Consider the following 15938-nt stretch of genomic DNA (forward strand, 5'->3'; position numbering starts at 1 on the left):
ACACACACACACACACACACACACACACACACACACACACACACACACCTGTGCACATAAATATGAACTCCCTATATATTTGATCCTTGATTCTAAAATCCAGCAGGCCACCGTCTAATATAGTTTGAGTGTGTGTGTGTGTGTGTGTGTGTGTGTGCGTGTGTGTGCGTGTGCGTGTGTGCAGACTATGGCAGGTTTGCTCTGCTGGGGTTTACACCTTTGCCCTGTTTGTCCCTTCCTATTCCAACATGACTTCACACCAGTGAACAAAGCATGGGCCATAAAGACTGTAAGTGAAGGTAGACAAGCAAATACTCATAATATAATATATAATACATAGAGCTGGGCGATATGAGATTTTTTCATATCACGATATGTTTTTTTCATTTCAGGCGATAACGATATCTATCACGATATAAGCCAAATAACTATATTTGTAAGATTTAAATGTGCCGTTGCTCACAAGTAAAATGTGAAATAATCAGCAGCTTGTTTTTATTTAAATATTTATTTCCCATAATAAATTCAACAGGGTAGATGTACTTAAGGAACATGAGACTTTTTCAGATAAATAAAGGCAAATATTGCAAACTACACAAAAGGCAGCCGCTAAAGCGTTTAAGTTTCAAAATAGAACAAACGAAACAAACTACTAAATTGTCAATTCCACTTAGAAACAAAATATTAATTCTAAAAATAAATCTTAGTTTGTTTTACAGAAGAACAGACAAAATTGACTAACTTTTGTCAATATCAAATAAACTGAGAACTAAAAGGAAATTCTCAATCTCTCCTTGTTGTATAGCTTAGCTTTTCAAACAGTTTTAACAGTTACTTTAGTCTGACAAAAGCCGAATGACGAATTAGCGCTTCCAGTCAGAGACTGAGGCTACGTCCACACGTACACGGGTATTTTTGAAAACGGAGATTTTCCGTTTTCGTTTTAAAAAATAATCCCGTCCACACATTAAGGCAGAAATGAAGGAAAACGCTGCTATGAACATGCCAAAGCAGCAGGTGGCGCTAGATTCCTAACCGTGCAGAAATGTTGGCCAATCAGAAGTCTAGAAGCCTCGGTGGGAAAAAGTAAACAAAGCTGGGGCATAGAAGCAGAACCGAGTCGTATGTGTGGAGGGACAGTAACTGTGTGTATGTGTAAGCATTTAAACACTGCAGAGAGTAGAATTAACAGTAACAGTATTGTAGAAATTCATTTCACCGAAACAATAACGTGGCGCACAGTGTGACGCATGCACCAGTTTATTGTATTTCCAGACTTGCTTTCGGCACAATTTACAGTGCGCGCTACTCTGTTTTTGTCAGACTTGAAATAGCCGAAATACCTTCACACTACGGAACTTCTATGGCTCTTCCGTTCGACAGTCTCTCCGGCATTGGAACCATCATCTGTTTTCTCTTCGGTCACGCTCGGTTGATTTTTCTAGTCGGCACACTCATTTCCTCCATTACCCGCTGGCTCCATTACCCGCTGGCTGCTTCCCAAACAAACACACGTGCGGCTTGGCACTTGTGCTGTATGTAACAAGTCACGCGACGTGACGCTGCGGCTGTGATTGGTTCGGCTCTGCGCTACTTAATTTGGATTGGCTGACCTTTTTTTTTTTTTTTTTTAAAGAGGACAAGAGCGGCGAGGTCTATCGCGATAGCTTAATTTCTCTATCGAGTAAAAGTTATATCGCGATACATATCGTTATCGTTCTATCGCCCAGCTCTAATAATACATAAAATAATAAAATACTTTTGGCAGTATAGTGTATATGATTTTGTTTCCACACACATGCTCATACAGTCATGTGACAGAGAGTTTGTACCTCACTCCGGGCAGAGAAGAGTCCACCTCATGATAAGTTCAGTGATGTTTCCAGTCTGTTGCTTCACTGTGGAGGAACTTTGGTCACTGTTCTTTACATTACTTCGATTCATTGAGGTTTTTAGGTGTTGATCCATTGGTAATACCTCAAGTCTCCAGTAGAGGGATTCAATACAGACGAGTGAAAGCGAAAGCTGTGTGTCAAGTATGTTCATTTATCCCCCCCACTACTATTTCTCCTGTTTAAGGTTATTACAATGCACAAAACTCGTGTTACTTTTAGTCCGTCATTGTTCACTGTAAGAGGTGAACTGTGCGCTGTTTATTTTGCTGTGTAAGCTAGCTTTCGCTATCGTCCCGCCATATTGCATGATGGTTATTTTGTCAGTATTTGTATTTCAGTTAACCACTGGAAGCTATACAGTGCTCAAAGTATTATTTCAGTACTGTGAAAAGTGTCAGCCAAAATACATACGTTAGGAAGATGTGTTTCATGTTGCTGTAGGAGAGTTCTCGTCAGTTAAAACAGAAAAGAAGAATAACTTAGTTTGGAAACTTCAGTCCAGAGACTGAATGTATCCATGCAGAGAGGGCACATCTCCTCCTCACGGTGAGTTAGCGGGACATCACTCTTTTGTCTGGTCATTTAAAAAAAAAATTGGAACAAAAAATTAAAAACTCAGTGACTACAGTAGAAACTGATGGGACCAAATGTAAGAATGTATCAACACAAAGTTATCACCGATTGTGTCTGTGCTCTTTTCCAGTGCTGTCGGTCCAGCTCAGAGGAAGATTCAGAGCTGTTGCTGGTCCTTTAATAATGCTCTAATAATGCTTCTTATGAGTTATTGATCACCGCAGCTCAAATATGTGAATTTCTTTCCAACTTAACCATGAAAAGTGAAGTGATGTGGATCGTTGACAAAATCCCATCATTCTTCTCTCTACATGTTACCTCCCCTTGCCCGGGCCCGTCACACTTCCACAGTCAGTGTATTTCACCAGCTCAAAGTTGTGATTCGTAGCTGAGAAACTAGAGAAGCAGCTGGCTAACCTACCTGGCTGACATATTTTTACTGGCTCTGGGTCATATGTCCACCGGTTATGTCTTTCTACAAGACATACAGTGGGGCAAAAAAGTATTTAGTCAGCCACCGATTGTGCAAGTTCCCCCACCTAAAATGATGACAAGGGTCGGTAATTTGCACCAGAGGTACACTTCAACTGTGAGAGACAGAATGTGAAAAAAAAATCCATGAATCCACATGGTAGGATTTGTAAAGAATTTATTCGTAAATCAGGGTGGAAAATAAGTATTTGGTCAATAACAAAAATACAACTCAATACTTTGTAACATAACGTTTGTTGGCAATAACAGAGGTCAAACGTTTACTATAGGTCTTTACCAGGTTTGCACACACAGTAGCTGGTATTTTGGCCCATTCCTCCATGCAGATCTTCTTGAGAGCAGTGATGTTTTGGGGCTGTCGCCGAGCAACACGGACTTTCAACTCCCGCCACAGATTTTCTATGGGGTTGAGGTCTGGAGACTGGCTAGGCCACTCCAGGACTTTCAAATGCTTGGCTCCCAATCCTTTGTTGCCCGGGCGGTGTGTTTTGGATCATTGTCATGTTGGAAGACCCAGCCTCGTTTCATCTTCAAAGTTCTCACTGATGGAAGGAGGTTTTGGCTCAAAATCTCACGATACATGGCCCCATTCATTCTGTCCTTAACACGGATCAGTCGTCCTGTCCCCTTGGCAGAAAAACAGCCCCATAGCATGATGTTTCCACCCCCATGCTTCACAGTAGGTATGGTGTTCTTGGGATGCAACTCAGTATTCTTCTTCCTCCAAACACGACGAGTTGAGTTTATACCAAAAAGTTCTACTTTGGTTTCATCTGACCACATGACATTCTCCCAATCCTCTGCTGTATCATCCATGCGCTCTCTGGCAAACTTCAGACGGGCCTGGACATGCACTGGCTTCAGCAGCGGAACACGTCTGGCACTGCGGGATTTGATTCCCTGCCGTTGTAGTGTGTTACTGATGGTGACCTTTGTTACTTTGGTCCCAGCTCTCTGCAGGTCATTCACCAGGTCCCCCCGTGTGGTTCTGGGATCTTTGCTCACCGTTCTCATGATCATTTTGACCCCACGGGATGAGATCTTGCGTGGAGCACCAGATCGAGGGAGATTATCAGTGGTCTTGTATGTCTTCCATTTTCTGATGATTGCTCCCACAGTTGATTTTTTCACACCAAGCTGCTTGCCTATTGTAGATTCACTCTTCCCAGTCTGGTGCAGGTCTACAATACTTTTCCTGGTGTCCTTCGAAAGCTCTTTGGTCTTGGCCATGGCGGAGTTTGGAGTCTGACTGTTTGAGGCTGTGGACAGGTGTCTTTTATACAGATGATGAGTTCAAACAGGTGCCATTCATACAGGTAACGAGTGGGGGACAGAAAAGCTTCTTACAGAAGACGTTACAGGTCTGTGAGAGCCAGAGATTTTCCTTGTTTGAGGTGACCAAATACTTATTTTCCACCCTGATTTACGAATAAATTCTTTACAAATCCTACCATGTGAATTCATGGATTTTTTTTTCACATTCTGTCTCTCACAGTTGAAGTGTACCTCTGGTGCAAATTACTGACCTCTGTCATCATTTTAAGTGGGGGAACTTGCACAATCGGTGGCTGACTAAATACTTTTTTGCCCCACTGTATAATATAAAATTTTAACCAGCAGATTTTCAGCATTTTTACCTCCTCTCACATTGCTGCACTGTTCAGGAACAATCAGCCTATTCCCAGGTTTCCTGCAGTGTCCTGTGCAGGAAGGGTGTGGCCTTCCTCACCAGGAATAATGAGAGTCATATTCTTATATGAAGTATTATATCGCACTCATTATGCTAAGGAAGCAGGGTAAATTGTTGGCTGAGGAGATACTTAGTCATTAGCAAGTGTTTCGGGGTCTGTGTGATTTGGCGCTGAAACATCATCATTGTAATCAGTCAGATCATGTCAGGCTGTCAGGATGATGACATAATCAGGAAACTGTGGGCATCAAACAGCTGGTGGGAAAGCCTCTGCTGCACTGCAGACGGAGCAGCTTGATGTGGGGAGGTTAAATGTAAGATTACTCTTTGTAGAAAGAATTAACCACGGAAATAAAACCTTCCACAGAATGCAGCTGCTGTGATTTGTGCAGTCTGCCCTGAGTATGGAGGGATGGATGGAGAGATGGACAGATGGACTGACTGACAGGTGGAAGGACTTAATAACAGATGGATGGATGGATGGATGGATGGATGGACTGATTGAATGATTGATGGATGGATGGGCGGATGGACGGATAGAAGAATTGACAGATGAATGGATGGGTGGATTGACGAATGGATGGATGGATGGACAGATTGAATGATGGATGGACAGACAGATAGACGATAGATGGACAGTTGGATGGATGGACAGAAGATGGATTAAATGATGGATAGACGGACGGACAGATGGATGATGGACAGACTGATGGACGGATAAATGGATGGATGGATAAATGGACGGATGGATAGACGTATTGACAGATGGATGGATGGATGGGTGGACAGATTGAATGATGAATGGATGGACAGACAGATAGACGATAGATGGACAGTTGGATGGATGGACAGACATTGGATGAATGAATGGAAGGTTGGATTGATGGATGGACGGTTGGATGAATGGATGAACAGATGGATTAAATGATGGATGGACGGACGGGCAGATGGATGATGGACAGACTGATGGACGGATAGATGGATGCACGGATAAATGAACAGACGGATAGACGGATTGACAGATGGATGGAAAGTTGGATAGATGGACGGCTGGAAAAAGTAGTAGTATTTATTTATTGTCATTGTCAAGAACAATGAAATTGCGTTTGGGGCTTCCATACAACCCAAAAAAAGAAGAAAATAATAAATACCCCTTAAAACCCAAGTGTACATATTTAACCCAGTGTGACTCCAATGCAATAAGACAATCCTTAGCAATAATGTTCGTAGAAATTCAGACAAAGACCTGAGAAACATGACAGAAATACAACAATGCAACCCATTCAATATTATTGTACTGTGAGATATGATATCAGATATGATAGTTATCTATTTAAGAAAGAGGGGGGGGGGGGGGGGGGGCAGGAGGGGGAAGAGAATAAAGATATGATGCACCAATGCAGACCAGTTCATTGCTATTAAGAAGTTGGATATGGTTATTGTCCGTGAGAGGGGGGCAGAGAGTTCAGGAGCCTCACACCCTGTGGATACAGGCTGTTGGCCAGTCTGGATGTTCTGGCCTGTATAGACCTGTACCTTCTCCCTGAGGGCAGCAGATGGAAAAGGTGGCGCGCAGGGTGATGTTGGTCCCGCAGGATACTGTGCACCCTCCTCAGACAGCGAGTGGGGAAGATATTACTGATCTCTGGCAGACTTGTTCCAATAATTCTGCCAGCTTCTTTCACCACCCGCTGGAGTGCTTGCTGATCGGCCTTGGTGCAGCTGGGGAACCACACTAGAAATCCATACGTCAGAACGCTGCTGATGGCACAGTTGTAGAAGTTCAACATCAGAGATCTGGGAATGTGTGCGCTCCGCAGTCTCCTCAGGTAGTAGAGGCGCTGTTGGGCCTTCCGTGCAACTGAGGTGATATGGTTGCCCCAGGACAGGTCCTTGGTCACAGTTACCCCCAAGAATTTAAAACTGCTCACCCTCTCCACCGCCTCACTGCCAATGAAGAGAGGCAGATGGTTGTTATGACCCCTCTTCCGGAAATCTACAATGATCTCCTTGGTCTTTTTGGTGTTTAAGACCAAGTTATTGTCGTGGCACCATGACTCTAGTTGTTGCACCTCTGTCCTATAGTTTGTCTCATCATTGTTGGATATAAGTCCGAGCACTGTAGTGTCATCTGCAAACTTAACAATGAGATTGGACGCGCAGGAGGAAATACAGTCATGGGTGAAGAGAGTGTATAGCAGAGGGCTCAGAACACACCCCTGAGGGGCACCGGTGTTGACCACAAGGGTGGAAGAGGTGTTCTTACCCACTCTGACACTCTGTCTACGGTTAGTGAGGAAGTCCACAATCCAGTTGCACAGAGAGGAGTTAAGTCCCAGTTGGTGGAGTTTGGGACGGAGTTTGTATGGCCGGATGGTATTAAAAGCCGAGCTGTAGTCTACAAAGAGGAGCCGTGCATAGGTGTTCCTGTGTTCCAAGTGCTTCAGTAATGTGTGCAGCACTGTGGCGATCGCATCCTCGGTTGACCGGTTCTCCCTGTATGCAAACTGGTGCGAGTCCAGGGATGGTGGAAAAGCAGCTCTGATGTGTTTAATGACCAGTCTCTCCAGGCATTTGGCGGGAATGGGGGTGAGTGCCACAGGTCTGAAATCGTTCAGACATGTGACATTTGACTGTTTTGGGATGGGAACGATGGTTGCTGCTTTGAAACAGGATGGTACCAGTGAACAGGACAACGAGGTGTTATATATAGAGGTGAAGACGTCCGCCAGGTCCGCAGCACAGTCTTTTAGCACCCGGCCCAGCACTCCATCTGGCCCGGCCGCCTTCCTGGTGTTAATGCTCCGGAACACACGCCTCAGCTCATGAGTGCTCAGGACTGGAGAAGGATGGTTGGATGAATGGTCATTGGATGGATAGACGGACGTTGGATGAATGGATGGACGGTTGGATTGATGGATGGACGGACTGATGGATGGATGGACAGACAGATTAAATGATGGATGGACGGATGGACAGACGGATGGATGGATAATGAGTATACACAATATCAGCTGAAGTTTCACCTGTAGTTTTAGAAAACAGGAGTCACTAACTTGAAGTGGAAGTAGCTGAAAGCAGGTTCACCCAAAACAGACACACCTTATCAGGTAATGTCAAGACTCGGCCAGATAAGAGCATTTGTTTTAAAAGGGAAGTTTAAAACATGCACATGCTGTCTTGCATTTATCTCTCAACGTGCTGTCGTCCCATCACACTCTCACAGCCTCAGTCTGCAGACGAAGGTGCTCGTATCTCGTTTGCTCTTCACTACGTGTCTTTAATCATTTCAGGAACATGACTGAGTCTGTGGGGAATCATTCATCATCATCATATTGCAGCTTCTGCTTGTTTTTGCAGCGTTTCATGTCTTTAAACACGCTCCATTAACAATCTAGATGAATGCACTTTTCATTCCGGGAAACTACTCTAATTCTTCACAAAGCGAGCCCTGTTGCACTTTCTTCTTTGGTGTGTGGTGTGACGCCTCCACGAGGAATATGATTGGATGTGCTGGGCGATGGTTCCTGTAGGTGAACCTGTGAAGAGCACCTTCTTGTAAGCAAACTGCAGGCAGTCCATGATCCCTCCACAGGTTCAACTAGAGAAACTGACAGTTCTGCTTCCTGTGCAGTGATCTTGTTTATCTAAAGCTGGGCCTACACTGCAATTTTTTTAGTCACGTTATTCAGCTCCTGCTCAAACTGTACAACTGAATCGCAGGGGTTAGAAGTTCATAGGTCACAATGCATAGTCTCATACTATACGGCCTGATGCTCTGACGTGACCTGATTGCTCACTCTGTGCGTGCATAATAACATGAAGTGGTAACATGAAGTGTTACAAAATCTTCTAACACAAAATCTGTCTCTCGTTCTCCCTCTCTCTCCCTCTCTGTCTTTCACTCACACAGACACACACACTCACACCACCAACTTTGCTAAACTGCTAAGGAAAAACATTGACCAGGCAGCTGCAATCGAGCAGCAATTATGCGGCGGGGTGTGAACAGCGGTGCCGCTAAGGGTAGGCGCTGGGTTAAAAGGCTGAACTGAGTCCTATCATGTTGTTGTTATTGATGTGTGTGGCTGGCAGCAGGAGAACTGCAGCCGAGTGTGCACAGCATCCGTGAGAAAAGTGTAAATAGCGTGCGTCTGTGAAGGTTCTCAGTCATCCAGGTCATCGTACCTCTCTGAGAGGTGAAACGTCTTCAAGCAACTTAAAGAAGTCCAGACGCTTTTCTTTGCAAGCTCCTTTGACTAAATAGTGTTTGCAATAAAGTGATGCTTAAAAGCATGTTCATGTTGTTGGGTCTGCCGTGGTCATTACAATCATCCATCCAACTCTTTTCACGGTTGTTGCAGTCGTGATAATTTTGTGAGACCACATCAAAAAGGCACGGATGAGCTTGCCAAAGTTCTACAAGTTGGGCCTCCATCGCTTGTGTCCAGATCACACGCTGCACTGCCGTGCTACTCCATCTTTCTCACTTCCATTTCTGTTTGCGCATGCACAGCGTGAGAGGTTGCGTTAAATCGGCTCATGGCACTGCTTCAACAGTGCGATACCCTCACGAGGGGCACCCAGGATTTCAAACAGGTTTGATTTTCTTATGACCGTACAATTGCTGATCGGGAGCTGGTTGTGAGGTGTTAATCGCTTCTCATTACCCCATGTATACTACACAATGCACGACACACGATTAAGGCAAAACTCAGGCCGATCCCCAAAATGGTCGCATGACTGAAAAATGTCTCAAAATGGGCCACAAATCGCACAGTGTATGCCCAGCTTTAGTCATCTTGGCTCAAGCTGAACTGAACAGGTATTTCACAAACTGCTGAGAGACAATTAGGTTTTCGCACTGATCAAAGCCCGTTGATCAATGTCCATGAGTTACATTCACAGAGAGTTGGGGAATGGCTGCAATCACAGCATTGTGACAGATGGTGACAGATGTACCCTTAGGCCTCCTCCTCAATTCAGTCTTTCCCTTTTCCCGTAAATGACCTTGACTGCCCGCTCAAACCAGCGTTCCTCAGCGTTGGTCTTTGATCAGTGGTTGTTGATCAATGGTCATGACAATTTGCATATTGATGATCATGGAAATGACCTCCCAGCCCATTGTTCATTCAGTGGTGCTAGTTTAGTCATTGTGCAAAAGCACTGTTTATAAGGTTGGGGAAAACTGCAGTCAGCTGAGACTGAAGAAGTCACCTGGACGAGTGACGAAATGTTTCTCCCACTGAAAACGTCCAGATGAACAGAATCATCCTTACCTGGATGATTGAGCATGCATCAGGATATTATTGAGACTTTACCCTACATTATAAAGTCATTATAAAGTCCCTTAAGACAACTGGTGTTGCAATTTGCTGCTATTTAAACAAAATATAATTGAACTGATAACTTGACTACAGGTTTAAGGTCCTAGAACAGACCTCTGGGGGACACCACTTGCCCTGTTAAAGAGGAATGGGGAGATTTTAGTAGTTTTAACAGTAAAAGTTTATCATCGTGCTGCATTCCAGATGTGAAGATCAAATTCCTGTGATAACACTAATCCTGTCTGATGAGGGCTGTTTTTCCACCTGGCCTGTTCTGACCGGAACAGAGCGTGATATGGTCGGTGTTTACAGAAGATAATATCTTTATTCATATTCTCTTTACAATATTGGAAAACAAATGGACAGACAGCATCTTAATAAAATCTCTCAGAGAAAAACATCAGGGCAAAACATGGGGATGCCCACATTGGTACAAAAATAAACTTTATGGATGAAATGAATACAAACAACACATGTCAATACATTCAAGTGATTCATATTCAGCACAGCAACACACAGGCACAGACTGTACAGCACGACACGAGTGGATTATGGGATCTCTTTTGTACAAAGGACTCAAAACAAAGGGAAAGAGCTCACAGTGGAACCACCAGTGAGAGAAGGATCATGTCCATAACACATCTACACACACATCCTCAGCCTTAGTCACGGCTGGCCCTTAGGTTGCCCCTGGTTTTTGTGCGTAACATAAACAAAAGTATGAGACAATCACACTGTGGTAGCCATGTCTCTGTTTCAACCCGAATTCTTCCAAAAGCCAAAGCTCAGCAGGAGTAATATGTAATCATATGTGGAGTGTGCGTGCTTTGATTTGGCAATTTGACATTATGGTGCCAGATGGGACAGGTTGGACAGTCAGGACATTAAGAACCAGCCCTGCCCGAATCACCGTCTGCTAACGCCTTCACGTTACTACAAATGCCGTGTTCCAGATACAAGTGCTGCTCTCGTGCACTGTTTATCTCCCCAGCCTCCGAGAGCTCACCACATACGCCGCTTATGCAGGCTTTGATTTTTACATCTGCAGCCTTGGCACGTTTTGGAGGCAGCGGTAAACACAGCGCTCATATTCAGCCGGCACTTCATCGTTTACAGAAACATGAACTGACCAAACAGCAGCCAGATCGACTCAGTGTCCCAGATCTGATCTTCTGTCCTGGAATCCACAAACCGCCTGGAGGAGCTCATTGAAAAAAACTTCAGGCTTGGACATCGTTTAACCTGCTCTACTCTGTCCTTCCATCCCTGAAATCAAACAAAAGATCCAGATTCTTTCAGCTCCAATAAAATGATCCATGAGGATCTTCTTCCAGCTGTCGCAACAAAGTGAGCTCGCCTTTTCTGAAGCCTTCAAATATTTGGTCTCTGGGACACCATGAGCTCCCCGTGTGCTGTAGGTACACTGAGTTTTTAAAACCTGAGCTTACAGACACACTGCACACAGCTGAGAGGAGAGGCTGAGGATGACCACTTAGGAGTTTTGGGGATCAAAGAAGTGGTCGGTGCACCAGCAGGTAGCAGGAGGACAGTGCGAACCCTGAGAGTTTTATCTTCACAAAGTGCCACGGCTACCACAGAGTTGAAAACTAAGCAGAAACACTGAAACAACCAGTCTGTGAGTCACAATTAACAATTATTTCAGCTTTTAACTGAAGCTGCTCACATCCAAATATTCCTCTGTAATTTCCTGCAGTTCAGATCATAACCTTCACACGTAATTTGGCAGGAGGGAGTTTGACAATGAACTGACCAACTCTATGTGTTATTAGAAACAAGTCGTCTCTGCTCAGTTCTTTGGGAAAAAGAAAAGGTCAAACTTGATTTGACAAAACTAAACTAAACATCGACTCTTCACTATCTAACAGTCACTTATAAAAACGCTGCATCGTGCACTCCGAGCTTCTCTGCTCATTCAATCCATTTAAAATGGCTGCATGGACGATTCTCTCCTGCTGCACTTTAAGAGTTCCCTTTATCATGCAGGGCAGCGATACACAAACACGGAAAATACTGTCATCAAATTCACTCATTGAAATCCACAAAGAGATGTTTACAGAGTTCTTACAGCTAAAAATACAAAGTCCACTTCACAATAACGTCACTTTTTTAATCGCTTTCATGTTTCTAACGAGGATCCAGCCCTCTGAATGCTAACAACAAACACCGACACCTTTCTCCTGTATGAAATGTGCTTTAATACGCTGAGATTTGAAATCCTTAGACATACCATAAACCTGTTTCTGCACTTTTAGGAGCAGATATGAGCGAACACACCCAGCAGGATGTGCTGTCCGTGTTCAGCACAGCTCCAGCTGTGTGGCTGATCAGACGAGTGTGTGTGAACGGTGAAATGTGGGAGGTGTGTTTGGAGTGCAGAGAGGCAGACTTTTCCGCTTTGAAGCTTTCAAAAGTCTGAGCAGTTCACAGCCCGCTGGGTAATATTGTCCATGATTTCACAGCCCTGTCGAGACAGCGAACACCCTGGGTGGTGTCCCAACAACAGAAGATGAACTTGTGCTGAACTTGTTCTGCGGAGGTGAGCGAGCCATCCTGAGATGCTCTGTCTAATCTGGCGCAGCAAGACTGCAACACTTTAAAGAGTCTAACAAATCAGAGGTGTGTGAAGAATCATTCCACATGCTGTGATCATCTCACACAGAGCGACGAAGAGATCTGATCTCTTCTGATTGCCGTGTGAGGACCACGCCCACATGTCACCACCTTAAAACATCACCTCCTCGCAGCTCCCGTAGTCACTCTCCACCATGCTTGACCCATCGCAGCTGCGTGGGTTCTGTCGTGCTTTTCGGGTTTGAGGCTGGGCCTGGTTCAGGTTCGGTGCCGGCGGCGGGCTGGCCTGCTCAGCGTATGAGGGCATGGCGACGCTGAGGCGCATGCTGAGTCTCTTGTAGCCCGTGACGTTGTCGAGGCTGCGGGTGTGCTGGGTCGGGTAGTAGCTGATGGCGGTGTACTCGTTGGGGCACTGAGAGCTCGGAAGAGGAAGACCGTCTGGACCCAGGAAATCATCCAGGTTCTGGTTGCTGTAGCACGGTGGCAGGGGTGCACGGCGGTCGCAGCGGTCCAGCGGGAACGGGAAGCCACCAAACCTAGAGTTCCTGCGGGAGTCCATGGTGGAGGTGGAGTAAGTGTCTTCTACGATGTCAAACTGAGGGAAATCCTGGACCGCCGGACGGCCGTAATAGTCCGGGTCTGCGGGGTAGACTGAGGACAGGAAGCAGAGGAAGAGCTCTGGTTACTGATGGTTTCGCACTCAAACAATCAGCTCAGAAAATCATCACTTACTTCCAACTTTCACCTAAAATGTCCCAGGCAAACACTACCCAGGCCACTCCTGCTCTTACATTTGATTTACTGCAATGTCGTCTATCATCAGCGACAGCAACTCGCTGGAAACGAGGGATTGAAAATCCCCACCCACCGGGATGGAGTCAGAACTTTACTACGCTGAAATCAAAGTGAAACTTCTCCACATCTACTGACACTGAACACAGGGCTGAAAGTGGGTTTCAAAAGCTTTAACAATCTGCATATTAAACACTCAGTGGGTGTGTGTGAGAATAGCTCCGCGTCCCCAGGTCACCGTATTTCACTTAGAGGCAGGCGACTGATCCAGAAACATGTCTAATGACTTCCTTAGTAGAATAATCCTCCTTACTTATCTATGGCCAAGATTAAAACAATTCAAGGGCAACCTTAAAGATTAGCTCCTCCATCTTTCTGCGCTGTAATCTCGAGCTACGTCTCAACCTTGAAATACTAATTTGGTGATTTCAGGTTGTTCATCCCAAGCAAAAGTGACCGTCAGGAGGATTTTTAATCATGTGCAGCAGCTGCTTCAGACTTTAGTTATTAAACAAGCAGGAAGTCGGTGAGGAGAGAGGAAAACGTGCCGCTTACGTAACCTTAGCGGTGACTCGGTGACATTTAATCTGTCATGTCAGAGGTCACCGCTCTGAACACACATCTGGTTATGAGCACACGCACGGCGTCACTTCCACAAAGAGGAGTTCACTCATCAGAGCATCACAGACATAGTCATATGTGTAAAAAGCATTCTATAATTCAGCTACGAAACACCGCCCTCAAACCTCATATTTATTATTAATTATAATATTATCACATAATTATTATTATTAATATTAAACATCAATAATAATAATTACCGTAAAAACTAAAAGTCTGTAAATCCATAAAAATCTGTTGTAGCTCTGGATGTGCTCTGCATTTTTACAGTAATCACTGATAAGTTTTTAAAAGTTGTAACTTGAATTTGATCATTAATTCAACAATAAATAATAAAAAAATGTTATTAATTTTAATAAAAAAGTTCATTAAGGTTAACATTTTATCAGAAAGAGCTCAACTCATTAGAAAAAATAAAATAATAAGTAAATAGCCATAAAATGGGACACTAAAAATACAAAAAAAATAAAAATCAATATGATGCAATAATTATTTTCTTGTGTCCTTACTCACATACACACAGTGAAATAGACTACAGAGTACATATTAATTAAATTTGCTTACACATAATAATAGTATAAATGTATCATATAATGAATTAAAGAGTTGCAGCTCTTATTTGCTTTTGCCTGACCTTTGACCTTTACCCCTAAACATGACTGACATTTTACAGCTGCCGTGACAACATCACAGCTGCCGTGATATCATCCCGACACCAGTGACATCAGCAAAGCCGCCGTGACATCACGTTTATTGATTTGAAAGCTGATTGATGACAGCTAAAGTAGCCCACACTGTCAGATGTGACAGTGCTGCCATCAAACAGGCTCTTGATCCCGGGTTCCTGAGCCTCGCTGGACGAAGCCTTCAGCAGATGCTTGGGCCCATACTGTCATACAATACGAAAAATGAGAAAATATCAAAGAACACAAACTCAACAGGGCTGCCTTTGTGCTTTCTAAATAGCTTAAAACAGTCAATCCTTACTCAGGAGTTACAGTCATGAAAACAGGTAGAAAATCATCCCTTGCAGTCAAGTGGAAACCTGTAAAGCCAGTCTGTGCCTAAAACCTCTGAACAGTGATACCAACACACTAATCATCATCATCATCATCATCACGAGGAAATGGTCCCAAAACGTCCCAGAAGAGACCCCCGCAGACTCGAGGGCTCAGCAGAAAACAAAGTTGCTTCCCGAGGATTATCACTTCATATTCCTGCCCTTCATCCCCAAATCTCAAAGTAACAGAGCAGACGTGTTCGGCACTTTGCTCAGACAAACTTTAGAGGATTTCCTGCTGTTAGTTTGGTCTCTGAGAATACCAAGCAGACTCCCGGCTGCTTGACATGTAGACACAGAGACAAAATGAGACAAAAGAGGAGCGAGGGAAATGCAAAGGAGACAAAAGGGAAACGCTGGAGAGAAGCCGAGGAGATGAGGGGGAAAGGGGGTGGAAGATGAAATGAAAAGGACAGATGGAAGGTGAGAGAGGAGAGACGTGACTGATGAGAGGATGAAGTAAACACAGCTCGGCGATGAAAGCCTGACAGCATCTTTAACGGTTCACCCACACCAACAGTCTTTGTTCAGTCGGTGGCTCAGGCTAACAGCACGAGCTGCTCCAAAGGGCCTGGGATTTGTAGAAACTGAAACAATGTCTGTATGTATAAAGATAAACAGGATGGTTCACACGGATGACTTTCTGAAATTTAGGATGCTTACTGACAAATTAATAAATGATGTTGTATTTAGACGGCAGGTCACTTTAAAGCTCCCTCTTTGTCTTTCTGTTTCCTACTGAGGTAGAATTAGAGGAAGCTTTCTATCTGAAAATGTTTTCAGACTAAAGTCCTGTTGGGGAGTTGCATCATTTTTCTTTACACATGTGTGATGAAAGTCCAGAGCCTCTGGGCCTTATTTATAATCAGTGAAATGACGTGTAAAAGCAAAAATTG

General features: G+C 44.2%; 1 protein-coding gene across 2 annotated transcripts in view; it reads right to left on the reverse strand.

The window, feature by feature from the left end:
- Nucleotides 1-10282: 10282 nt before the first annotated feature.
- fat2 (FAT atypical cadherin 2) overlaps nt 10283-15938 on the reverse strand; it is a 92754-nt gene continuing 87098 nt past the window's right edge. For both annotated transcript variants that reach the window (XM_082550953.1, XM_082550954.1), the window contains exon 29: nt 10283-13220. In XM_082550953.1, the coding sequence (XP_082407079.1) occupies nt 12721-13220 (500 nt within the window). In that variant the 3' untranslated portion in view covers nt 10283-12720. The remainder of the gene's footprint in view (nt 13221-15938) is intronic.

This window comes from Aulonocara stuartgranti, assembly GCF_965226115.1.
Source record: "Aulonocara stuartgranti genome assembly, chromosome: 2".
Taxonomy (NCBI): domain Eukaryota; kingdom Metazoa; phylum Chordata; class Actinopteri; order Cichliformes; family Cichlidae; genus Aulonocara; species Aulonocara stuartgranti.